Below are 27,090 nucleotides of genomic sequence, written 5' to 3' on the forward strand. Positions count from 1 at the left end.
ATGTAGGGGTGAATTCAGGGTGATTGGAAAAATGTTTGCCTTTGAGATGACTTTGAGATGAAATTCCCCCTATTTCAATAAAAACTATTTTAACATAAAAAGCTAAATTCTATTCTAGATTATTTAATGAAATACATGCAAAGGAGAGCATATAGTGAATTTGGATCAGACAATGAGTCACCTGTTTTATTTGCATGTCAGATTAGATATTTATCAGACCTGCTGTTAAAATGTGAATAATGGTGTTGGCTTCCCAAAACAGTATTCATTTTGTATGGTTATTTATATTTATTCAGCTTTGGAGCAGTTCAAATATCTCTGAAAAGTAAAGTAGTGGATTCTGGTGTATAATTACGAGGTAGGAAAATAAGTGTGAGTGAAAGAGAACACATTTTCAGATTTAAAAATGATGCTGCCCAGTTTGTTGCTGCAAAACATCAAATTGCACACCCCTTAGAAACCAATGACCGCTTTGATCCCCGTATTCACTGTTGTACACATATATCCATACAATATAATATTCTTAAAATGTGACCCTGGATCACAAAACCAGTCACATGTCGCACGGGTATATTTGTGGCAATAGCCGACACTACATTATATGGGTCAAAACTATGCCAAAAATCATTAGGATATTAAGTAAAGATCATGTTCCATGAAGATATTTAGTAAATTTCCTACCGTAAATATATAAAACATTTATTTTTGTGAGTGAATGCAGCAAAATCGCGAACATAAATGTACAACTTTAAAAGAGATTTTCTCAATCTTTCGAATTTTTTTGCACCCTCAGATTCCAGATGTTCAAATAGTTGTATCTCGGCCAAATATTGTCCTATCCTAACAAACCATACATCAATGGAAAGCATATTTATTTATTCAGCTTTCAGATGATGTATACATCTCAATTAAAAAAAATTGACCCTTGTGACTGGTTTTGTGGTCCAGGGTCACGAATCATGTTTTACTGCATACTGTTTTGTTATTTGTATTCATATTAGTAGTATTTTCTTTTCTTTTTTCACCTTTTTTGTATAGTGCTTTGGTAATATTGTTATATGGCGTGTAAAAACATTTTTTTTTCCATAAGGACAGAAGGAGCAATAAAGAAAGATGAAATCTACAACTTCCAGTCAACTGCAATTTAGCTTCCATTACTTGGGGTGATTAACGAGCTGAGAATGGCCGTCTACTTCACACAAATGTAAAAGGAAGTGCCCATTTAGCAAAGCCATCTCCTTTTAGATCCTCGCGCATAATGGCGGACAGTTATGGCATTTGTCTAGGGTGATGTTTACCTAAAGAGATTAAGTGCAAATCACTTCATGTCTACCACACATAATTTCACCTTAATCCTTCCAAAAGCTGTTGGATTCAGAATGAACGGGAATCTATCTGCATTTCTAAGTGAAGCTATCTTTGTTAACGGTGTGAAGCCAGAGCAGTTGCCATGGAGACAATGCTCCAATCTGCTGTGCTAAAATAAACCAAGGTCTGCAGCGTTAGCACACTGAAAGCTGATCACAGCAAAGCAGACACAACAGGACTTTCAGACACTGAATCTGAAGAAAGCAATGGCATATTGGTTAAAACATCTTACCAGAAATGCTATTGTACCAACATTCACCCCTAAAATGCTAAAATGCATGTTTGAGCTGTTTCAACTGAAAGTAACTTGCACTGATATATCTTAAAACATGTCAATGCCATTGTTTTGTCTCAGGATGCACACCATTTTTTTTTTCTAAGGCACATTTATAAAAGTTACTTAAATGTTCTAATTGAACTAAGGCTTAATCCTGGCTTAATCTTAGCCCCGTCTGTGAAACCAGGCCAAGGTTCATGTCATAAACCCCATCATCCTATCATCATATCGTCCTGTAATTTACATTTAAGGAGTAAGTTTTAAACCTTAATAAAAGCCTCAATAAGCACACTGAGAAAAACAAATAGGCCGATATTAAGTAAGCAGAGCAACGAAGCACTGACTGTGGCCCAGCTGTGCATAATGTTCCGTCTGATCCAGACAGAGTCTTTTGTGTGCTGAGAGCGGCAGAGCGGGGTGGGCATGACTGCTGATGTGAGGCTGACTTTGCAGATGCCTGAAGCCACGCGGCATGGCAACAGCACACAAACTCACATTCAACCCACTCTCTCTCCAAACAGCAGATGTGCACATGGAAATCTTTTGAAACATTTTGCATTGCCACTGTCTCACTTGAAGAAGACGAGGAAGAGGTGCAGTGCCCGGCGTTTTTATGCCACGCTGCAGTACTGCATCAGTAACGCGACCCGGCAGCTCTCTGAGCAGATGCAGAGATTGCAGACTCACATCCTTGACACTCACACCCCTCTGGAGCCCAGCCAATCAGACACAGCCTCGTGTAGCCCCTCCCTCTAAGTGAAACCATCAGAGTCTGCATTACAGAGCTTCTTTGTGTTCACCATGATGAGTAATTTCTAATTTCAGCAGTACATTTAGCTTCCAGGCACTAGAGCCTTCACGAGTTGACAAAGTAAGCAAAACAGTTGTTACTGTGCACTTCTGTCTTTGCATGTGCTCGAACAATAGTGATTGTGTTACAATAAACACAAGATATGCACATTAACTCATATGTTGTTTAAATGTTCCTTTACAACAAAACATGAAACAATAGTCAAACGTGTTAAGATGATTTACAGTGGCCGCGAAAAATATTTGGACACGTGGATTAAGGTGTGGTTCAACACGTGAACTCACATATTCCACAAAGTTTGACCATAAAAATGTTTACGTACATTTTTGTCCTAATTTTGAACAGTTAATTACATCTGCAATACAGCAAATATTATATTATCTAAAAACTCGCTTGGAAAGTGTGTTTGCGTTCTCTTTGAATGAACTTTCTCTTTGATTTCGTTCTCCCTATGAAAAAGAAGTGCACTTAATTGTATTGAATGTGCACTTGTAGTGTAATTTAAATATTTTTTTTAAAAAAATTAATTTTAAAAAATTTAAAAAGAGTGTTCATGACTGTTTCTTAACACACTTAAGTACACTTTTTTTTAAAGTTAAATCTTGTACATTTTAAATCATTATAATAGTCTTGTGTCATGATTTAAGAAGTACATTTATTTTGAAGTGTTGACTAACATACTAACGCACATGTAAAATATTAAATTAACTTTAATTGTAGTCTTATTTGATATTACAATTAAAGTAAATATATTTTAAATGTACTAAACTGCAACTTTATCATTACAAGTGTGTAATTACAAATATATTTAAATATGACAGAATCACTCCCATCACTCAAAGTTCAGCTATTTGCATTTAATATAAATGTATATTATAATACATTTTAATTTAATTGCAATTAACATGAAATTAAGTGTCCAAAAACATTACATTAAGTTTGCACTTGCATATATTCCTTTATAGTATATTATTTCCATCGTTTTTTTAAGGTATGCTGAAGTGTATTTCTTTTTTTTACAAGGGTTTAAATACCACTTAGTTGGATATTTTTTTAATGCAATCCCATTCGTGTTTCTTAAATCTGTCCAAATATGGCTAGGCTCACTGTATAGCCAGTCACTTATACACTGAAAGGCATCCTGGAACATGACGTGTACTGTGGATCTTTGTTGCACGTCAGCCTCGGGCTCAATAGCCCTTATTTTTGGACACCAAACCACAGTGGAAGAATCTAAGAGGATGTTAAGGGATGTTTCCTGCATGGGCGTGTGTTTCTGCCACACTTCCTCTCAACTACAGGTTAGGTGACTTAGCAAGGCAAATCAGACAGAAACACATCAGAAGGTCACTGACCCAAATGAGGTGCTTAAGAGCACTTTTTCCTCTCAGCTCTCACAACTCCTGGTCTCCTCCTCTCAGCTGACTGAACACTGACTGCCCTGTTTCCCACAGATCTGAGCTGTGGAAAGTTTGCACTGACTCACTGACCTACATACAGTACAGCGAGATGCTCTTTGTGGGTTAGGCATTGAAAGCAATTAGGTGTGAGCCTACAACATGATGATCTGGCACAGGCAAATTAATTACATTAAGCTATAGCTAGTTATGGTTTTACAATTTGCACTAAACCTAGATGTTTTCATGTTTCTATTCACCATTAAGTTTAAAGGGTTTTATAGGAGGCCCAGATTTTGCACAAAATAATATTAATAATAACGAGGCAGACCTCATTGCCAGACGAGGCAAAGAGGCAGATTTTCTGATGACTATTCCACATGCAGTGGAGTGCATGAAGTCCATGACTGTGGAATGACATTGTTTTGGGCACCGGAAGAAGAAGAGGGAGTCCAGGGATGGGGTGAGGGGAGCAGGAAGAGAGAACAAGGGTAACCTTCACTGCCCCCCACTAAATCTACTTTATTTCATTATAAAACATTATTATTCTCAAGTTATCACATGTGTCAGAGCTGTCTTTGTCTTTTGATGCAATTTTAATTAGTGTATATTTTTTTTACATAACACTACTGTTCAAAAGTTTGGGTTCAGTTATATTTAAAAAACAAACAAACACTGATTTACAAGGATGGAATAAATGGATCAAAACAGTAAAAAAAAAGTAAAAAAAATTATATTTCAAATAAATGCTCTTCTATTGAACTTTCTATTCATCAAATAATTCTGAAAAAATGCGTCACAGTTTCCACAAAAATATTAAGTAGCTTAACTGTTTTAAACATTGATTATAAGAAATGTTTGAGCATCAGATCATCATATTAGAATGATTTTTAAAGGATCATGTGACACTGAAGACTGGAGTAATGATGCTGAAAATTCAGCTTTGACATCACAGGAATAAATTACACTTTAAAATATATAAATAGAAAACATTGTTTTATACTGTAACAATATTTAACATTATTAGTGTTCTATTGTTTTTCTGATCAAACCCATGCAGCCTTGGTGAGCATAAGAGACTTTTTCAAAAGCATTAAAAATGTTACTGGCTTTAATCTATTGACCAGTAGTGTATGTTTGGTTGGGATTTGAATTCCTGTCTGGATCTCCTTGCACACTGGATATCAGCAGTATGACTACATAACACATCTGACACACATGATCGCTTAGATTATGTTTTATCTTGCCTAGGGAATCAAGTGAGCCATGGCTACGACTGGAGCACCCACAAAAACAGCTGCATGACACCCCTAATTATATGTATCAGCTTTATCTAATTAAATGCACCAAGTCGCAAACGATCCACGATGTGATACCAGTCAAAAACAATGCCACCTAATCAGAATGGTATTCAAAAGTGAAGAATGGTGCTGTTTTGTTCAGTTCTGAGGAGCAGCACTGGATGAACTGCTTTCCAACTGCAGCTCCTTCATCAAGGCCTCCACTGCTCAACAAAAGGGCATGCCCGAAACCACTGGGGAGCTCTCCACAGCTCCAGCGGCTGGGGTGAAAGGTCACAGGCTTGTTTTTGTGGAGGCCCCAAGTCTGCTAGAGCACTCGCCTCCTCTTTCCCTCCTGCCATTGTCATTCCGGCAGGAAAACGGTTGCTCTGCCTGAGCCAAAAGCAGCAAAGCCGGCAGAAAAAAAAAAAGCAAAGCTTCTCCAAAGGGAGAGGCGGGGAGTGAGTGTCCTGTTTAATTCATCACTCCAGCAGCGGTGGGTTAGCCCCTCCACCCAGACTGCAGTACTCCGAAGTGCTGAATAACTGACGGGGCTGCCCTACATCTGCAGCAGGGGCTCCTGAGTGTGGCGTGAGTGAGTCTGAGACAGCAGGCGGCAGAAAGCGCTAGAGATTACGCTCCGAGCGGGCTGATATAGGTCAGTCAGACCCTGAGACATGCAGCAAGAGAGGAGGAAAGGCGGTCGTACTGCAGAGATGAGGAGAGAGTGAGGGGAGGGGTGACTGCAGTGTGCGCCACTGACCGCATGAACTAGTAAATGCGCGAGCCCGTCGGAAGGCGGCTTCTGTGCCTGCAGATGCAAATCAAGCCTCAGCACACAGGCATTTTATGATGATGTCGAGCATCATAATCGCCTTTACTGACCCTGCATGCTCCACTTCAGTAAATTAAATTTCATGACACACAAAAAGGGCCGTTGGATTACAGTGCTGACATCACCTGATCAAATAAAGCTATAGGCTACATGGAGCCTGAGACTGTGATGTCTGATTCGGCAGATGGAAAATATTGTACATAGCAGACATTATTAAACTGAAGTACATTTATTGTTTTTTTTGCGGTTTTATATGACAATTTCTTAAAAATAAGTTTGTTTAAACTCATTTTTAGTACATTCTCACATATTATAGATAACCATCTTAAGTTCATTCAAGAAGGATATCGTTTGCCATTACATTCCTAATCCAGGTTGTTGTGACTATGCGGATATAGTAAACAAATAATCCACTTACGATTTAATGAATGGTTTTCTTATCAGCACAGCTGTCTTTGAGACTTGCTGATTGCATACTCCTAATAGAAAGATAAAGTAGATCCCATGGTGTGAGAGATAAGGTGATCATTCTGTGTCCAAATAAACATACTGAGAAAACTGTTGGCGGTGAAATCATTACCAAAAGAGAATAGGAAAACAATGACATGTCTATTTAATATAATCACACAATTCAAAGCTGCTTATAGTGGGATCCAAACATCTGAGACCACTTCCATTTGCATTCCATTCCATGCTTCCATTTTACATCGTTATCATTTAATTCATTTTCCTTTTACAAAATATAAGAACAAATGTATGTCTCATTATTTGGATTGTACCTCTTTGTCTTCCCTCTCAATGACAGCAGTACTTGGTCTGCATGAACTTTGTGTAAATGTTCTCCAGCATGAGTTGGGATAAATTGGAAAGAGCATCTTGAGCTTCAATGGATGAAGTACATCTGACCGTCAGTACAGAGAGTCACATGATCAATTTACTTAAGCGCTAAGCGTGCATCAAGACTGGCAGAAGCTGCATTTGTGGTGTGGGTTTAGTGGTTATGGCTTCAGAGTGGAAACCAGGTTGAGTTGATGTCCTCAGCCCTGGTGGGTGATCTGTCAATGGTTCCCTCCTGTGAATCCCCCCCACCACCACAACCACCTCCTCCAGATCAGCCTGCACTCCCCCGCCTGCAGAGCCCATTAGATGCCCCACATGAAAGCCTCTGAATGGGCTCTTTCAGATTAGCACTGATCCCACATTGTTTATGCGGAGTAATTAGAAGCACACAGGAAAGCCCGGAGGTTAATTACAAAAGACTGGATTAAAGTCATATCTCTGTCATGTCTAAACAAGCAATGCACTACAATGCACTCAGCGACCCCAAACTATTTTTCTTGTTGCATCCTATGTTTTCTGTTGTCTATAGTGTGAGATTTCTGCTCAATTTCGGCGAAACTATGTTCAAGTGTATGCATATGAAATTGAGATCAGAACAATTATACACATCACTTTTAAAAAGATACCAATATTAAAAATTTTGAACTGTAAAATGACACTTTCAACACTCTTTGCCTATTTTAAAACATTCAAAACATTAAACTAAATTAATTAAAACATTAAACTATACATTTCTAAAACTGCTGTTATTTTTAACGGATAGTTCAACCCAAAATGAAATTGGTTCATCATTTACTCACCTTCATATAATTTAAGAATTTCTTTCTTTTGCAGAGAATACAATAAAAGATATGTTGAAGAATGCTGGTAACCTATCAAGTTTAGTGATCACTGACTTCCATTGTATGGGCAAAATACTAAAACTTTTCTCAAAATATCTTCTTTTATGTTACACGGAAGAAAGAAAGTCTGGAACAATATGAGGGTGAGTGATGGCAGAATTTTAATTTCTGGGTGGATTATCCCTTTATCATGACTGGCAGTTCCTTATTACATCCGAGTATCAAGTGAGACCCACTCCCTCAGTTTTCACTCACGCACAGCAGATTTTCCGGATGAATGAAACCGGAGAGGGTCAAATCAAACGGGGCTGCGCCACAGAACAAATAAAACACAACTCTGCTCTCCTCCTTGGCCCTGGATCCCCTTACACGCTTGCCCTTGGCTCCATTGATCTTCATGTGCAGAGTGTGTCAGAGGGATGAAGAACAGGATCTGAGGAGCTGGAATGCATGTCCTCGAAGCTGCTGCTGATATAGAGATGATAGAGCTCAAGGTCAGGGTGGCAGTAAAACACAGACAATAACCTTTAACAGTTAGTTGATGCATGATGTGTCATTATTAAGAAGAAATAACCATTAAGCTAAGCTCCATTATTGACGATAAATTACACTGCAATCACAATGTCTGACTGAACCAGTTGTCACACTGACATGGTTTCCATTTGGGTGCAGCGTCATGTGGATTTTGTGGCTGACTGGGGCTCTGCTGTGCCCTCTACCGACCCTTTAGTGCAACTGCATCACTTATAATTACTGCCAGGCCACATGTCTAAATACCAAGGACCCAAGAAGTATTTGGACACTTAAGTCACACACACACACACACACACACAAAAAATGCAACAATGTTATTACTCTGCATCTGTGTAAACTCGATGGGAAATAACTTCATACTTCGTACTAAAATCCCATTGAGACCAGTTGATTACGCTACTTTGTAAGAAAAGTTAAAATAGTACAAAGGAAAGCTCTAAAGTCATTTGTGGCAGATGCCATTTGATCTGATGCATTATTATCTAATGCAACACCATTTATACGTTTAAAGTGTTGTGCTTTTTGGGGCAGTTGTATGTAAAATGTTTTAAAACTATAATTTTAATAAAATATTGTGCATAACATGTCTAAACATATATGCATGCACTCAGTCAGTTTCGCTGCATGTTAATTTGATAATATCAAGCGAGCCCTATAACATCCACTGCCATGAATGAGGACTATGAATGACATATCTACTTTTTGAGGTGTAACCAAAGCCTTCATATCATGTGCTTGTCTGAAGATTCCCGCTGGCTTCCCTCCCCCTCTGTCCTCACTCAGCTCTCTGTCTCCACGGGGTAAATAAGGTATTTTATATGCTAATGATATGCTCTGGTCCAACAAAGAGCTTCTGCTCTCATGTGGGGACTGATTCTTTAGACCATTCACAACCAGCTGTTTGCTCTCTTTCTCCACATATATTGGGCCAGTTATTAGACATTAAATTAAACAAAACATTTATGAACCAGATTATAGCAGCTCTAAAGAAGATGCCAAGGAGATGGTATTTAAAACTGCCTCAATTATTGAAGCTGTCTTCTCAACATTGTAATATTTTAACTATCATGAATAAAAATGATATTATCATTGACACTGATGCCATTCAGAGTCTCTTATCAAGTGTCATATCTTTTATATCCCACATCTGTTCAGAGTGATGTTTCATTAACATCTGGCACAGATGGCCAAATACATACTGATATCAGAGAACAATCTGCAAGGTTCATGTCCATTGTCTCATTTTGGCAGACACTCTTTTTGTTGATTGTCTGATTGTTTACTGTGAAACTGTGCCAAAATCCCTTTCTCTATATTAGGCTTGTCTTTGAACAGTTCTCTGAAAAATAATATATATATATATATATATGGTAAAATAAGCATGAAAATATGAAGAAAACGTTAAAATAGTAGCCTATACAATGTCCTAAAGCTATTAACCAGCTCACCATGCCCTCATGCAGCCCATGCTTTCCACATGTATCAGAGAGTAGTGGGGGTGACCAGTGGCCAGCTGTAGGCCTGTAGGTTGAAGCTGGTGAAGGAAAGTGGCCTGCAGGCACCACCCTCTCATCTCATGCTGAGCCAAGTCTTTGTGATCTGAGATCCTGATGGCTTACCACTGCCCATCTGTCCAGCTCCCAAAAACACACATTCGCTCATTCATTAGTCAAACTGCAATCTGCTTTCCGTGGCACACATCTACCTGGCTCCAGTCCACATGTGTTATCATCATATCCCATCAGAGAGAAACAATATTTGGTCAAAGGGAAGATCCGAGTACTTGAAAAAAAAAAGAAGAGCACAGCCAGTCTCCTTGCATACAAAACTGATGGTTTATGAAATATATGTAAAATTTGATTGTATTTGGGATGAATCATTGCATAAATGCTCTGAAGGAAGAATTCTGCCATCTATCTGTGGAGAAGTGCTACTGGCAGAGTTGACTGCAGCTTTCTTCTACAACGAGAAAGAGATGTGGTTTTACTATTAGGCCTATGCTTAAAACCCTCTCACCGATTCAGGGTTAAATTCTATGGACAAGGACAATTATTGCCAGGATTTCACCTGTTATGCTATCTTGTCGGGAATACAGAGTGCTGAGAAATAATACTTATTTAAATCCTGTGTCAAATCAAAGTATTTTACTAAAAACATACTCAACATAAAATGTGTACTTTGTAGGTCTAAAAAAATATATACATCAAGTTATTTCATTTATTATTATTATTATTTTTTAACATAGGAAGGGACATAGTAGGACAATATATAAAAAGACAACACCCTATAAACAGAATGAAAGCAACAAAGACAGTAGGTTTTACATGTGATTATATGAAGTGTGGGTATGGTTGTGTATCTCTATTCGATCTGTATCTAATATGTAAAGAGGAGTGGAAACAAGAAATGCTCCCCTTTCAAAGTTTTTTTCTCTAGATAGCGCAGCGTTCCTCACTGATATTAATCACAGAAAACACAAACAAATATTTGAATATGGTATAATGTGTTATTTTAACATCCTTTTTCCTTGAATTGGCCCAAATATTCCATTTGCTATATGGAAATATCATCTAATATGGGAAGTCTTCATGTTCACAGTAATGTGTGGCTCTAGCTGGTCAAACTCTGATTTCTCTTTGGAACACAGGATGAGAGAGACGAGAGGAGAAGGAGAGACAGAGAAAGTAAAAAAAAAAAAAAAAAATAGAAAGAGAGAGATGGAAAAAAAACAGGATAAAGATTTCCAAACATATTTTGCCACTTACCCGCTGTCAACCTTCAATTGCCTTTTTAGGCAGTGTGGCATGTGTTGAAGGCATGGGCGGGATGAGGGTAGTGCTTACCTGTAGTAAACACAACAGTCAACGGGATGGCTAAAGAGATTAGGGGATTGTGGCTTCACCCAGCTCAATTCAAACAGTCATAAAGTAAAGCAATGTGGCAGCTAATTAGCTGGGACTGTTGGCTCCAAGAGGGAAACCTGTCTGTGGTTACCTGGCCTGAGCTCCTGGCTCTCTCCGCCCCTCCCATCATGCCCACAGACTGGATTTCCTTTTTAGGGCATAGCTGTCACAGACCTTCAGCAGGCTCCTTGCTTCCTTTCCTGTTCAATTCACAGTATCCTTTGCCACCTCTCTCTTTCTGTCAGAATCTGTCAAAGTTTCAGAAACATACAATTTAAGATATTTGATGCTAATTTTAAGTTGTATTGGTATGGTAAACAACTCAAAATAATGCACGATAATGGTGCATTCAAGTCATGTCAGAAAGATTGTATTTATGAGTTGGAAATTGAAAACTCAGGATTTTCTTTTAGAGTTTCTGAGATGGGAGAGTCAATGAAGTGATGGATGATAGTGGAAGTGATTGATGCAGCAGCTGTAGTTGATAGTAAATTTGTTTAAATGTATGAAATTACTATTTTTTATTTACAATAAAACTAGTTGTGTGTAGTACAAAATATGATATATTTGATTAATGTGATTAGTATATATGTGAATACTATGATAGTATAATATATAACAATTGCTTACGGAATCTTTATAAATTGAACACACTTGATGCACATTCTTTATTCATCATTTTGTAAAAGTAGAGTTAAAACACCTTTTTTGTAGAAAATGGACATGGCCATCTTGCTCAGAACAAACTGATTTGAACACACCCGACATCATAATTACGAATTCCCAACTAACTTCCCAGGAGGTCTCGAACGCACCAATAGTCCATGAGGTCAGTATGTGCACGAGTGACGATGACGAAAATGACGAGTCTCTGAAATGATGATCACAGATATTCAGAGAAAAAAGACTTAACTTAACCTTAACTGCCATCAATCTGTAAAATCATCAATGTATATCAAAATGCAAGTTTAAATGTACAGAACTTCTTGAGATAAACAAAATAAATGAATAATATAACATAATATAGTACACTATTTGTTGAAGTGTTCACTTAGGCTAAATATGCACTTAAAATATGAAAAGGATTTGGAAGAAATTTGCCCTGTCACTATTGTCCCTGTATGTAAACTATATCACTATCGCAGTCACACTGCTGTTCCAGGGCCTTTAGCCCCAGCTTGCCTTTGCAGATTTGTAATCAAAACAAACTTAGTCAACTCTTTCCTTGACACAAATGATGATGTTTCATCAATATTCAATAGGAAAACTCTCTCTGCAAATTAATATTTCATTTAAACATTCATGACCTCCATCCACACTTTACATGACAATGGTTTTCCACAGTGCTCTTTTTCCTTTCTTACAGGAAGCAATATTTACACAGAGTCAAAAACAGGTGAAGTGACGTCAGCCCTCATCCAGTAAACAGAGTATCAGCCAGTCAGTCACACATAAAGAGTTGTGGTGGGGATGGGCACACAGTATGAACACAGACCCTCCCAGACTTGGTCTGTAGGAAAATCTATGGCTTATAGCAAGATTATCGCTGCAGTCAAGGTACCCTTAAAGGCCTCTGACTGACCCTCTATTGCCTGCGGCAGTTGGCTTGACTGTGTTTTTAGGGAGGGAGGGAGAGAATGAAATGCTGCTGAAAGAGAGGGGATCTCAGGGCGGAGAGGCTTCCCAGTGCAGAGGCAGAGCTAATAGAGAGAGAGGGTAGGCAAAGGGCCAGCCAGAATACTAAATGTCTCAATTGTAATACCCTAGAAAACAGCAGAGCCCCTAAAAACAGGCGTGCCTCCCCTTTTTCGAATTGTTTATGCACTGAAAAGAGTGCTTACCAGAGAAGGCGTGTGAAAAGCTGGTTGCATTACAGTCAAAAAGTAGGTCATGATATGGAAGATTCAGTTCGAGCTTTAACAAAGTCTGAAAAAGCTGAAAGACGTGAATCAAATTATTCGACTTAAATGCTAAGCCCCCACTTGAATGCATGATTCCTGAACTGCAAGTCAGTGAGGTTTAAAGCTTTCTAAATAACAGCAGCCTTTATGTGCACTTTGCTGCCTCATTACATTGTTAACGGGCCCCCGTCTTCCAGCTGTGTAAAACGAACATTATGTAACATGAGGAAGAGGGAATGTTATTCCTGACCTACAATCTGTATGTTGGGTATGCCTGCACTGAGGGATGTCTTGAACTATAGTGCTCACTCTCACTGTGTTTAGTTTGTTTATGTGTTTAGTCACATCATTTGGAGACCTTAAAAAAAAGTTCTTAAAGAATTTTCTTTCTTTTTTTTGGATCCATTAAGGTATTATTTTGTGTGTGTGTGTGTTTATTAGTTTTTTTTACTGGCTACATGAGCTGTATGTGTTTAAACACTAATCAGGTTTATATGGAAGCTTGGCTCCAATTCTGACTTTATGACTCACAGTTCTGAGTTTATATCTCACAATTCTGAGAAAAAAATAAAATTAAAAATGTGTTATGATCTCTGAATTGCAAAAAAGTCAGAACTGTGAGATAAAAAGCTGCATTTACTTTTTTTTTAATTCCATGGCAGAAACAAGTTTCCATATATTTAAATAAATAAATATATTTCCCAATGTTTCTTAATACTGTACACTTTGCTCACATACATTAAATGGTTAATGCACATTTGAGTGGTACTGTACACTTTGCTGAGTGGTTGTGTCACGGAGGCTACACCGTCGTCCACACCAGACCCTTCAGCACCCACTCGTTCAGCCTCACCTGAATGCTAATTGCACAAACCTCCTCCAGCTCATCAGTACACCGCATATAAGCAGTCATGCTTCCCTTCACCATTGTCTGGTCTCGTTGATACCTACCGTTCAACTTACCTGACTCTCGACCTGTTTGCTACACATATGATCCTTCAGTTCTGATCATCCGTCTTCCACTCATCAGCATCTACAAAGAAACAGAGACTGTTACGATTGAGCTAAGTTAATTCAAACGATCTGCATACCATCTACTCACCCGTTTGTTTCGCCTGCTCATTAATAAACCTTGTCTACTACATTACCTGTGCTGTATTCTTCTGTCCGCTGACGTGTTGTTGACTGATACAAGTGCTTAACTCTTAATTACAGGGTCGTCAGGGTCAGCTTTCCATGAGCCTATAAGATTTAGTTACATAAGAGCTGCAGGTAATTCTAGTGGGTGCTCAGGGAACGTCTTACTGTGCCTCCATAAAAGTAGACTTTGACATGGGCAAGCATTCACACAAAACCACACTTTTATCCCACTATGTCAAGTTGATGATTACCATGAATATCAACCATATTCACCCCAGCAAATCTTTTGAGTCAAGAATCATGTGCACAGCATATAATTTTCCTCTCTACAGAACAGTTGTGGCATTGTGCAATGAACACGCTGAGACCTAAACATGATTCTTTACAACCCAAACTGGATCTTTATTGGCTAACGTGGTCGCTTGCATTTGTTTTTTTGGCCGAAGGGAAATCTTTTGTGTCTCTCAATCTTAAACATGACTCTGGTTCAGTCAATAATCAACAGCAATTAAACAATCTGCTGAGAGGAATTTACCGCCTCATAACACAAAGGAAAAGCTGCTGCGGTCACATCCACAAGTCAGTTCTGAAGATATATGACTTCTGTCGCAACACAATGCCATTTCCTCTCGCAAATCCAGCTGAAGGAAGTGACAAGCGACCCCAAACTCCTTTAAAAAACCTCAGCCGCTGAAGAAACTATTAGCATATTATGTCATGGAAAGAGGCAAAACGGAGAGCTGTCCGAGCTTACAAGGCAAGAGTCGCACACCTTCGGAGCCCCAGCAAAACACAAGCTGAGTGTGCAATGAATGAGATGCATGCTTTGATGACTAGGGCCTCATTATGCTTCTGCGTCAACTCCACGGCGTAGCTACGTCGTCACTCCTACGGCGTCGTGGCTGTTTTATGGTTCTGCGTCGGGTTGCATTGCATCGCGGTGCATTTCACCGCCAGAACGCTAGGTGGGGTGTGGTTCGCGAATCTCTTTGCTAGTTTGTTTTGGTTCCGTGCGCTGGTTCCGCGCGAGCGAAAGAGAGAGAGTGTTGTTGCCCGTCTATGGTTGTTGCAGCTGGAGCTAATCGACGTTGAACAACAAATGTAAATAAACTTTTTTTCAAAACAACCATTGATCTATTAATGTGCAATGAGTAAAAAAGCACGCCAAGAACAAAGGGCAAAGGTTTAAGTATACAATAAAAAAAAAAATAAGAGTAATAGGTACAAGAAACACACAATATAAAACTGAAACACAATATAAGTTAACCGTAATATAAAACATTATCTAAGAAAATGAACTATTTACAAAAGTGCACTGAATCACGAGGATGCCAAATGTTCAGTCTTGCTCTCTGCTCTCATACACCAATCACAGCCCTTGCGGTCTGCGTCGCCTCGACGCGTAGTTACAATTTTTTGGAGGTGCACGTCGAGCTACGGCGGAGGGGTTGGAGAGGGGTTCGCGGCGACGCAGAGGGGTCTGCGGGGGTACGCCGTCGATTCGACGCAGAAGCATAAAACAGGCTTAAGTTTGGCAATCACTACCTGCTAGTCCTCTCCATATATGGAGCCTGAGAAGTTGGAGTTAAAGCTAAGCTCCGCCCACCGGCTCTCTACTAGCAATTGTTTGCTGTCTATACAGTTTAAGGAGGGGACACGTATGAGAGGGATGGTGAAAGAATGAGAATGCGTGCATGTTTGGGAGAGGCAGATTAAAGTGAGACCGATTCTGAAAGGGAATAAGAGACTGTTGATAGTTGATAGTCATCTGTGCTTAATGTATTGTGTCAAGCATAAGTGTGTGAAAGTGCAATGTGAGCGAGTGCTGTTGATAGGACATAGCAAAAAACAGAGAGATGAAATCAGCTATCTGAAGTTGAGACATCATCAGTCATCATTGCTCTGCCAAGGCTGACTATATATGGATATGACCTCGCTGTCATCATTTTAAACCACTTCCTACTTACTCATAGTGAGGCAGATTGTAGGCAAACCTTCATTTCTTTTTTTCACTAAAAGAATGAACGAGGAACACTCAAAAAACAAAAAAGAAATCCAACTGTAACCTGAAGTAAATACTATAAACGGATATCAGGAACTTTACTGTATATTGTGACGGTTGGATTTACATAAGATATTAAAATATGCAAGCATGTGTGAATGAAAGAGATTGTTTTCTATTGGTTTAATCCAGAAGTAAAAAAATCTTATTTCTTTAATCAAAACTCCCCAGTATCTTTGACCAAGCGCTGCTTCATTCATTAGGCCCAGAAGTTTCAATCTGATTTCCATGAGAAAGCCCCATGTGACAAAGGCCTTGAATTCTTGACATTGTTACCATGTGACACACTTAAAGATTTCCTTTTATGGCGGTTGCTGTTACATCGACCAGAGGGCGAGGCCTATCACAGCCAAAGTGCACAAACGCTCTACAGCAAAAGCCCTTGAGGAAATAAATATGAAGAATCCTTTTGCGAACAAAGTTTGAGGGGAAAAATGCAGCACATGCCAAGCAGGATTTCTTGCTATATTGTATCTTATTTCTCGGCATCTAAATTCTTAACATATCTGGTGATGTCATGGGTTTCTGTCATATTTAAATGACATACATAGTTTCACAGGCCTGAATGTGTATCAAAATATTTTACTTTTACAAACCATGCTTTTCATACTTATTTACATGTAAATTTCGTTATATTACACTAGTTAAATGTACATTGCGTGTACGTTTTTCATACATGTACAAAAGATACTCTTTCCGCAGGCCATTATTCAGAGCTCTGCGCCACACCTGTGCCGAAAAAGCTCCCAAATTGTTCTACAAGAAAGGACTTGTATATTGCTTCTCATTCCCAATCAGTGCCTCCGGAGCCACTGAAGAAAGAGCAAAAGACTTGTATGGATTGTGGCAAAAGTTTACCAGTCATAACAAACCCCTCAGTATAAGGTTATGTTAATGTTATGTTCAGCTAAGTCACAAAATAAAGTGATTGTTTTTTTGTTTTGTTTTGTAGCATTACATTACTGACTGATAAAATGAGTTGTACATATATGCCTTTATAAACTTAGACCAGATTCAACTAAAAGTAATTAGGTGGGCAGCTGTTTAAAAAGTCATCAAAAAACTGTTTGTGTGCTGTAATGTTGCACATCAGTATGAGAGTGAGGCACATACTACTCAGATGTACATTCCTGAGTAAAGCTCTCTCCACACCAACATATTTGAATGTGATTTCCTGTGCAAACTTGCAAAAGAAATGACATCCCTTAAAAAAAATCACTTCCTGTAAGACATGCGTAGATCATTTCCTTATTTGGCAACTAACAATGGCCTTTAGTTTTCAGGCTGTGGAATCTGAATCTTTTAAGGAAGGAGCTGTATTTTAATGAACGTATTTTCTTGACTGGGTCAAATCTGGATCTTTTTAAAGTCAAAGTTAAGAAAAATCTGTGTAAGGGAGAATGACAATTGTTTAGTAGTTAATTATTAGGTCAATGCTCAGCTGTTGGTTAGACTGACAGAGGTATTAAATCTCAGTGGAAAGTTGGTGTATGTTTTGTGCACAAATGAGCCAATATAGGTCTCTGCCAATATTAATGTTGGACTTGAGACAAAACTGTTAGTCTAGCCAGAGATGTTGTGAGTGCCACACCTCATCAGTTTCACACAGGCATCACTCAGGAATGGCAGATATTTCATGCACAAATGACATACATTGAAACTCTTCTGATGAATAGGGTAATTACAAAATGACAGCAAGGTTTCATTACAATATTTAGATATAGGTTCTGGTGGAGCCAACATGACTGACACGATTAGCATAGGCTAGTCTGGTAATTTTTAAAAACATTTTCTGAAGACAAAGCTTTCTTGTGCTAAACTTGCTGAAGTTATGCTACAGTATTCTGCTTTGCTGCTAGGGCGCTGTTATGCTGTTCTACGTAGTCTAGTCAAGTCAAGTCACCTTCATTTATATAGCGCTTTTTTACAATACAGATTGTTTTAAATGAGCTTTACAGTGATAATAGGAAATGAATGCAACAAATATTGTTTTGGCTGTACAGCAGCTCTATAAGAAAGTCATTGTCCAGCTTAAGGGAGTTTTTGATTGATACATTTTTTGTTATAGTTGCTAAGTGGTTCTTAACTCTCCCAATTTAACAGAGCCCACCATAATGTTTCTATGAAATTTTCAATTTCCATAGAATAAACTGTGCAGGACCAATTATCAGCTAAAGTTTAATAATTGTGGTTAAGGGGTTTTGAAAATGAGCGCTATATGAGCAATAGTAGTAGGGGCACATGCTTTAGCCCCACTAATCATGACATTTTGTATGTGCTATTCAGGGTATGAAATGATGATTTGCAACTGATGAGAGCAAATGTTGTGAAAGGATCATTTCCATTTTGCATCAAGTGTATGTTTGACCAAAGGTCATGAATGTCGAAACTGCTCTCAGATATATAAAATTCTATTAGAGTGCAGGATCTCTTTCCTGCTGGCATTACTCGACTTCCTGTGGCAGGCTTAAGCTATGCTGCTTGGCACAGTAATCTCTCCCATGCTGGTTTAAAGGCTGACTAAGTCTGGAGTGTGGACGGGCACGTCTGACTCATTCCAGGGCCAATCCCTGCTCAGCCCTCCTCTTGCGAGCAGACAGATGGTGGAGGGTAGATTAGCAGGCCTAGGGTCCTAGTAGAAAAGCAGATATTGCTAGACCCACACTGTAGGCCCAGCTCACATCCCCCTCTAGCTCTGGGTAAATCCCAGTGCATTTTGAGAAGAAAATGGCAGGCCACACAGTATACCAAAGTAGCCACTAGCCATAAATGAATCCTGCATTCCAGTAGGCTATGTTAAATGATCATAAGCATGCATTGAGAATGCCTGGACTTAAAATGGTAAATATGGTTTTAATGCAAAATCTGAAGCAGCACGCATATATTCTATCAATATAAGTTATTTATATCTCAGTCACAGGGAATGACCCCCTGCAGTAGTCACAGTGGGGTGCTAATAAGCCACTGATCTCCACTGATCAGTCAGCACTGGAGTGAGCAGAATTTTCTTAGTACACATTCTAGTACAAGAAGGTGCCAAAACAAATGCAGCATTAATTGGAGAGTTCACCCAAAATTTTTAATTATCACGTCGTCCCAAACTTGTATGACTTTTTCTTTCCTCTGTGGAACACAAAAGAAGATATTTTGAAGACGGTGTATATGTCTGAATGTTTTTAAAGAACTGTTTTTGACCATAGAATGACTGTTTTGGAATTTATGGACCAAATCATTCAACAGTTGAAACATTCTTCTTTAATGTTCCAAGAAATAAAGGCATGCAGGATTGGAACAACATTAGGGTCAGCGAGTAATGACAAAGTTTTCATTTTTTTGCTGAACTATTCCTGCTTTAAATGATGAAAATGACAAACACTAGGTGGGTACACAAAACTATATGTTGAAAAATGTGTGCAGACTGCCATAAATGGAAACTCTCTACTAGTTATTACAGCAAAGAGGAAATGAAAATTTGGTATGGTAAGAGAGAACAGTCACAACTGTTATGCTGAGGAACACAAAAATGAGGAACAGTGTTTTATTTTCTTGGTCAGTATCAAATCCTGTTGCAAGTGGTTTGACAGCATAAACAAAGATATAAAACATTCACTGTCTGCTTTAGTCACTTTGGGAAATAATTTGGTTGAATGTAAAACCACCATAAATGTATCTCAAATCAACCTTTCCCACATAATACTTGAGTCAGAGCAAAAACTGCATATAAGGAGACAGATGAGTGCATATGAATCCATTTGGGCCATAAAATGGGGGCTAATCCAATCTAAGAGGCCAGCTGGCAGTATAAATGTGACTTCCTTTTTAGCTTGAGTATTTGACTTTACTTACACACCATCAAGAAACCAAATATAAGTGAATCTAAAATCAATCTGTGGCAAATGGTGGCCTTCTGCTCAGCTTAAATGCTTGTTTCAAGATGAAAGTGTTTCTGTTCAACACTTAAAAGCAATGGGAAAAAAACAGGCTAGTTTGGTGATTTGAATTGTTAAACTGAGTTTCATGCCAGACAGCAAACTACTAAATGCAACAGATTTCACAAAAGCAACACGCCCAGAAAGTGGTCCTTTGAGAAGAACTCCATGAATATATTTCTTATCATCATGTAGTGTGTTAGGAGAGCTTTGGTATCACAAGTTAGATAAGAACTTATGAACTCTAAAAAACAATGACATTATCATGGTGACAACCCACAGCATAATTTTTATTGCTTTGGATATCTTATGTCATGGGGCAAAGCTGAAGATCATTAGGACAGTACCTTATTTAGAGATAAATGGGAGCGCTGAAATGGGGGAAGGCAGGCTGCTATCAGGGAAGGGTGGTGGTCCTCAGGGGAACTATGGACTCACAAAAGCACATCTGCTGTAACAAGACCCCAGTCCAACCTACGAAAGTTACAAAGAGAAGCATGGTTGTTCAAAGTAAAAAAATTAAAAACTGCCTGCATTGTAAGATTTATATCACATCACATTAACCATAGTTTGATGCCTAGTTTCTATTTGCAAATGGTGTGTTTATAAGGGGGTATTGATGTTTGGCATTCTTTAAAAGAAATGTTGGGGGATGGGAGGAAGAGACTTGACGAGTCCTTATTGATGTCCTGTTTGTAGATAAATCTTTCTTACTGTTATGCTTATAACCATTTTTTCATGAAATCTCTTAATGCCATGCATTTCTGTTTAATTGCTGATGCTAGAATAATAATAATACAAAAATAGTTATATTTGTTGTGCATTGATAAGCCATAATCTATACTCAACTTATCACATCTAACATCAAATCATTGTACTTTTTTTTTTTTTTTTTACAAAAAAGCACTTGAAATGTAAAAACACTTTTGTCAAATGTGCTGTAAATGTTATGAAGACAAAATAAATAAATATAATTCACAAAACCACACTGTCCTCGGTATCAGCAAGAGATTTTGACATCAGCTGTTTTTGTATATAACTCCCATCAAAGGCCATGTGCATTACTCCCAAGTTACACATTACAAAGTCACATGTAGCTTGCCAACATCACTTCTGCTCAATCACAGCCTTATCTATTATTCAAACTGTGGCAACATCTGAAATAAGCAAGAAATATTTTGTTTATGAAGTTGACCATGACTATCTTTACCGTTTTTTTAAACAACAAAAACAATGCTCTGAAGAATTATCATTATTATACATCTATCCAAACAAAAAGTCAAAGTTCATATGCCTGTATATGATGGTGATACATCAATAATGTGTAATATATTTTTGAATGAGAAACCAGACTTGCCTAAGAAACTTCTACAAGACAACATTTAATTGGTCAAGACCAAGACTTGAATGCTGACATTTGACGTCATGTCTAACATAAACCTGGGCTAGGCCCACTTACAGCCATCAACAACTACCATACCTTTATCATCATCACCATGCACACACCTATGCATGTAAAAATACTACTCCTGTAAAACAGGGAGTTTTGCTTAGGCAACTCACAATTACACAACAGGAATGCAAAGCCCCATTCATTCCAAGTTTCGTTACAATTTCTTTGAAAACATTATCTAATGAGCTCAGACCAGCTAGTCGCTCCTACACGAAACAACAGTCTTGTCACTTGGTTATCATCATTTCAATGAAAAATACCCCTATTTTGCATAGAAAAGTACTTGGTAGATTACCACACAGAAGTATAATGGTGTTATTGTGAATGCAGTAAGAAGTAAATGGCCTACAGAGCTGCTGCTGTTAGATTGAAAATACAGCACAGGACCATGAAGGTGTCACTGTTCACCACTATGTTGACCAATACTAGCACTTGTAACCTTGCACAGACTTTTTGAAAGGTTTGAAGAGTCTTATCGTCGTTATCACAACAAAATACGACATTGCGTATGACTATTTATTACAATTCGCAAAAAAAAAAAAAGGTCACTTTTGATCAAAATCGCCTAGGCCTTACACTTCAACTAGTCTAGCTTCCCTTTCTTTCACTCTCAAGTTGCAAGAAAGCAAGTGTAGCAATGTGCACGCGACAGCCGGGTGTGTGACGCTGGACCAATCAGAGAGCAGAGCTTCGAAAGTTTACCTTTTATGGCTAGAGCCGGGCATATGCTGTCATATAAAAGAGCGCGCCCAGCTTTTCATCCTCACTTTGAGCTCCTCCACACGCAGCTAGTGCGGAATATCATCAGCTTGTAACCAATTCTCTTAAGTCGACAAACCCCCCCAAACCTAAGGTGAGTTAATTTTTAAGCTTTAAAGCCTTTTGTTTTGTATTTTTAGTTCGTTGATATTAATTTAAATGTTTAATTAGAATGAATAAGTAAAACTGGATAAAGTCGTTTGACCAAGTTACCGGTATTTTTGCTGTTAAATATTAACTCCTGCTTAAACGGCAGTTATTCTTTAGTATGTGGTTATTTTTATGTAAATTATTGCTGTAAGTTATTATCGTAACTTAATGTACTGGACATGTCAGTAGGAAGTGACGGTAACGTTAACCGTTGTAGACACGACATTGAATGGGCCGGTGTGAAATAAGCGTTTAAGTTAACGTTACGTCTCTCAACATTAAGATGCGCTCTGGTTAACCGTGCTTTAACAGCTATTAACATGACTTTACAGTTTTAAGGGTATTCGTGAGGCATGTTGTACACTTGATGGATAGCCGGCATGGGAAGTTCTTTGTGCAGCAGGCAGTGCTGCAGCAGGGTGTGACCTACTTTAGCTAGCCGGCTAACCAGCTTTCACCTCCTGTGAATCTGACGTTTACTTAAAGTTATTCGATCTCTAAATAATCTAAGAGTAATTATTAGTTCGCTTTCATCACAACCAACCGTTTTAGTGAATATTGACGCTTTAAATCGCAGTATGCAGCCCCTCGGTCTTTCATGAAGACTGAAGATTAGTGAAGCACTTCATATTCACGTTTCGAAATATAAGGTGTGGTCAATTTTAACAGTTGGTGTAAATTTTGTTCTGGTTGCAATTAAAGTTTTATAATTGTGTCGAACACTAACTTCGCTTAAATCTCATTGATAAGATTAGAATATAAACTGAATCGGCTGATGACGGTGCTTTGGTGTGAAGTCTGCTCTATGGAGTCATTGAATTGACTGCAGATCTGTGACGCAGTAATGTTGGGCAGACACCCGTCGAAATTCGGTTGTGTAATTGATACCAGGCGAGAAAGGAAGAGGATGTAAAACTTAATTCTTGTAGAATTTAGGGAGTGTCCCTGGCGTGATGAATTTCGAAATCTGTTCCTTTTTACTGAACTCTGACTCTGGCTGAGTGCCACACCGCCGGCAGCCGCAAAGCGGCTCAATCCATTGCCTTTTATGGTAATAACTAGAGAATGCAGAGGGACTTCCTTTGTCTGGCATATCTGAGGCGCGTATTGTCACTCTAGCACCCGCTAGCGGTCAGACTGTAGAATGCAGCACGAAACAGGAAGTTGACTCCACATGGTCACATGCTCCCTGACACTTTCTTTCATGGCAGCAGTGCACTTCTAAAACGTTTTCTCTCTCTTTTACAGTTTAGCCATGGATGATGAAATTGCCGCACTGGTTGTTGACAACGGATCCGGTATGTGCAAAGCCGGATTCGCTGGAGATGATGCTCCCCGTGCTGTCTTCCCATCCATCGTGGGTCGCCCCAGACATCAGGTGAGCGGCAGAGGATAAATAGATTTGGGCTGACCTGTAATGAGAATTATTTTCATACTTTAAAAGTGAATTAACTTCCAGTTCCTGAACATTTTACAAAAATTAACATGGCTTTCTTTGTTACAGGGTGTCATGGTTGGTATGGGACAGAAGGACAGCTATGTTGGTGATGAGGCTCAGAGCAAGAGAGGTATCCTGACTCTGAAGTACCCCATTGAGCACGGTATTGTCACCAACTGGGACGATATGGAGAAGATCTGGCATCACACCTTCTACAATGAGCTGCGTGTTGCCCCAGAGGAGCACCCCGTCCTGCTCACAGAGGCCCCCCTGAACCCCAAGGCCAACAGGGAAAAGATGACACAGGTTGGTTTTTTGCTAGCAAATGGTGCATTGAAGTCTCTTGTCTGTCCTGTTATGTCATTTTAAGTTCTCCTTTTCATTCGTTCACTTCCTCCAGGCTTTGTTTCCTCTGAGCTCCTGAGTTTCTCATCTTTTGCTGGAAGCAGCAGGTTATCTATACTTTTGCCTGCCTGTTTTGCAGTCTCCTGCACTCTTATTCTTTGTGCACTTTTGTTTCTTTCCTCTGGATTTCCAACTAACCCCTGCATGGATGTGTGGATGGTGTGCTGTGAATATTTGAGCATCAGTTAACCTATCCTCTCTCTTTCCAGATCATGTTCGAGACCTTCAACACCCCCGCCATGTACGTTGCCATCCAGGCTGTGTTGTCCCTGTATGCCTCTGGTCGTACCACTGGTATCGTGATGGACTCTGGTGATGGTGTCACCCACACTGTGCCCATCTACGAGGGTTACGCCCTGCCCCATGCCATCCTCCGTCTGGACTTGGCTGGCCGTGACCTGACTGACTACCTCATGAAGATCCTGACCGAGAGAGGTTACAGCTTCACCACCACAGCTGAGAGGGAAATTGTCCGTGACATCAAGGAGAAGCTCTGCTATGTGGCTCTTGACTTCGAGCAGGAGATGGGCACCGCTGCTTCCTCCTCCTCCCTGGAGAAGAGCTATGAGCTGCCTGACGGACAGGTCATCACCATTGGCAATGAGAGGTTCAGGTGCCCAGAGGCCCTGTTCCAGCCATCCTTCTTGGGTAGGTTTCCTGACAAACATTACCTGGTGTGTGCATGTACACTAGATTTCATTTGAAGGAGAGTACAAGAACGCTGACTAACCATTTGTCTTTCTCTGCAGGTATGGAGTCTTGCGGTATCCATGAGACCACCTTCAACTCCATCATGAAGTGTGATGTTGACATCCGTAAGGACCTGTATGCCAACACTGTATTGTCTGGTGGTACCACCATGTACCCTGGCATTGCTGACAGGATGCAGAAGGAGATCACATCCCTGGCCCCTAGCACAATGAAAATCAAGGTGAGCTTTGACCCTTGCCTCTTATATCAGTCTGTAACTGAACACCTATGGCAACTCTGCATTGTGCTAATTGTCTGTTTCTCCTCAGATCATTGCCCCACCTGAGCGTAAATACTCTGTCTGGATCGGAGGTTCCATCCTGGCCTCCCTGTCCACCTTCCAGCAGATGTGGATTAGCAAGCAGGAGTACGACGAGTCTGGACCATCCATTGTCCACCGCAAATGCTTCTAAACGGACTGTTACCACTTCACGCCGACTCAAAATGCGCAGAGAAAAACTTCAAACGACAACATTGGCATGGCTTTTGTTATTTTTGGCGCTTGACTCAGGATCTAAAAACTGGAACGGTGAAGGTGACGGCAAGTTTTTTTTGGCAAATAAGCATCCCCGAAGTTCTACAATGCATCTGAGGACTCAATGGTTTTGTTTTGTTTCTTTAGTCATTCCAAATGTTTGTTAAATGCATTGTTCCGAAACTTATTTGCCTCTATGAAGGCTGCCCAGTAATTGGGAGCATACGTAACATTGTAGTATTGTATGTAAATTATGTAACAAAACTATGTCTGGTTTTTGTACTTTCAGCCTTAAAATCTTGGGTTACTTTTTTTTTCTTTTTTTTTTTTTCTTTGTTCCAAAAAAACGAAGCTTTACCATTCAAGATGTAAAGGTTTCCATTCCCCTGGGCATATTGTAAAAGCTGTGTGGAACGTGGCGGTGCCAGACACTTGGTGGGGCCAACCTGTACACTGACTAATTCAATTCCAATAAAAGTGCACATGTGTAAGACATCCTATTCCTGTGTGACTTCCTGTGTTGGTGCTGAATGAACTTGCTCTGAAGTATCTTGGTAGACTCTTTTAATAAAATAGTCTCTCTTTTCTTGGTGTTATATCCATTTTATAAATTGGACTATTCTCTAACATTCAGTTCTAGAGGCCTTTAGTGAAAGTTAAATGGGTTGTCATGACCCCTACGTAAGTTGGGTATTGTAGGGGGCTTCAACAAACTAATACTGTTTTGAAGTGATCAAAATAGTGTACATGCAAAATAACTTGCTGAACTAAAATGCTTTCAAATGGTCAGACTAAACTAGCAGAAATAAGGACTTTTGATCAATTATCTAAAGGTTTCCTTTAAAAAAAATTTTAATTGGTTATTTATTGTTTACATGGGATAAACTACACAAATGCTTTGAGGACCACATTCAAAAATAAAGGCAAAAAATGTCAGCTATGAGTCTGTAACTGCTTATACATAACTCCAATATCAATAAATTTAGGGTCAGCATGATTATGGGACATCTGCAGTACAGGAAAGTAATCAAGTTCTAATTAACGTGAGCTGATTAAAAGGTTAAATTACGTCTAGCCTCGTTTTTATCTGACCAGTTTATTAAACGGTTCATTACGTCGTGCATGTAGTATTAGGGAGCTGTTGTGATGCTTACACATTTATATTTTTGCCTTTAGTTTGAAGTCTGAACATCATTATGAGAGCCCTATGCCGCCTCATGGTCAGCTGGTACTCCATTTTAATTTGCACTGTACAGCAGATGGCGCTACACGCACAGGAAACGAAATTGTTTAAATTTGAGAGAGACTCACGGTAACTCAATCAAGGTGCAAGAAACCGTTTTCTCGTGGGAAGAATAATTGTTATTTTTTCAGTAAGTGACATGACAGAATAACAAAACGTGGCACATATCCAATTTGTGCTAAAAATATACACTAATAAGTGGCTTCTGTTTTTAGGTTGATCCTGGTGTGCTTGAACTTTGGTTATTGATGATAAATATGGGTGCCCTAGTTGCATATGATTTACTGCAAGCTGCTTC

General features: G+C 39.2%; 1 protein-coding gene and 1 long non-coding RNA gene across 5 annotated transcripts; one reads left to right on the forward strand and one right to left on the reverse strand.

Moving 5' to 3' along the window:
- Positions 1 to 6,565: 6,565 nt before the first annotated feature.
- On the reverse strand, positions 6,566 to 14,152 carry LOC311305923. 4 transcript variants are annotated; one of them, XR_014630098.1, is made up of 7 exons: positions 14,091 to 14,150; positions 13,952 to 14,021; positions 11,849 to 11,958; positions 11,179 to 11,335; positions 10,950 to 11,027; positions 9,633 to 10,143; positions 6,566 to 8,118 (listed from the first exon to the last, which is right to left on the reverse strand). It is a non-coding gene; the product is annotated as an uncharacterized lncRNA (long non-coding RNA). The 4 variants fall into 4 exon arrangements; XR_014630099.1 differs by having other exon boundaries at positions 11,791 to 11,958; positions 14,091 to 14,115; XR_014630100.1 differs by having other exon boundaries at positions 7,790 to 8,115; positions 14,091 to 14,152.
- An 8,136-nt stretch (positions 14,153 to 22,288) lies between these two features.
- On the forward strand, positions 22,289 to 26,049 carry actb2 (actin, beta 2). Its single transcript, XM_084385355.1, has 6 exons — positions 22,289 to 22,425; positions 23,730 to 23,859; positions 23,986 to 24,225; positions 24,534 to 24,972; positions 25,074 to 25,255; positions 25,344 to 26,049. Exons 2-6 carry the CDS (start codon positions 23,737 to 23,739, stop codon positions 25,485 to 25,487), a joined length of 1,128 nt encoding a protein of 375 aa, XP_084241481.1. The 5' UTR covers positions 22,289 to 22,425; positions 23,730 to 23,736; the 3' UTR covers positions 25,488 to 26,049.
- The last annotated feature ends 1,041 nt before the right edge of the window (positions 26,050 to 27,090 follow it).

This window comes from Rutilus rutilus (assembly GCF_951802725.1).
Source record: "Rutilus rutilus genome assembly, chromosome: 1".
Taxonomy (NCBI): Eukaryota; Metazoa; Chordata; class Actinopteri; order Cypriniformes; family Leuciscidae; genus Rutilus; species Rutilus rutilus.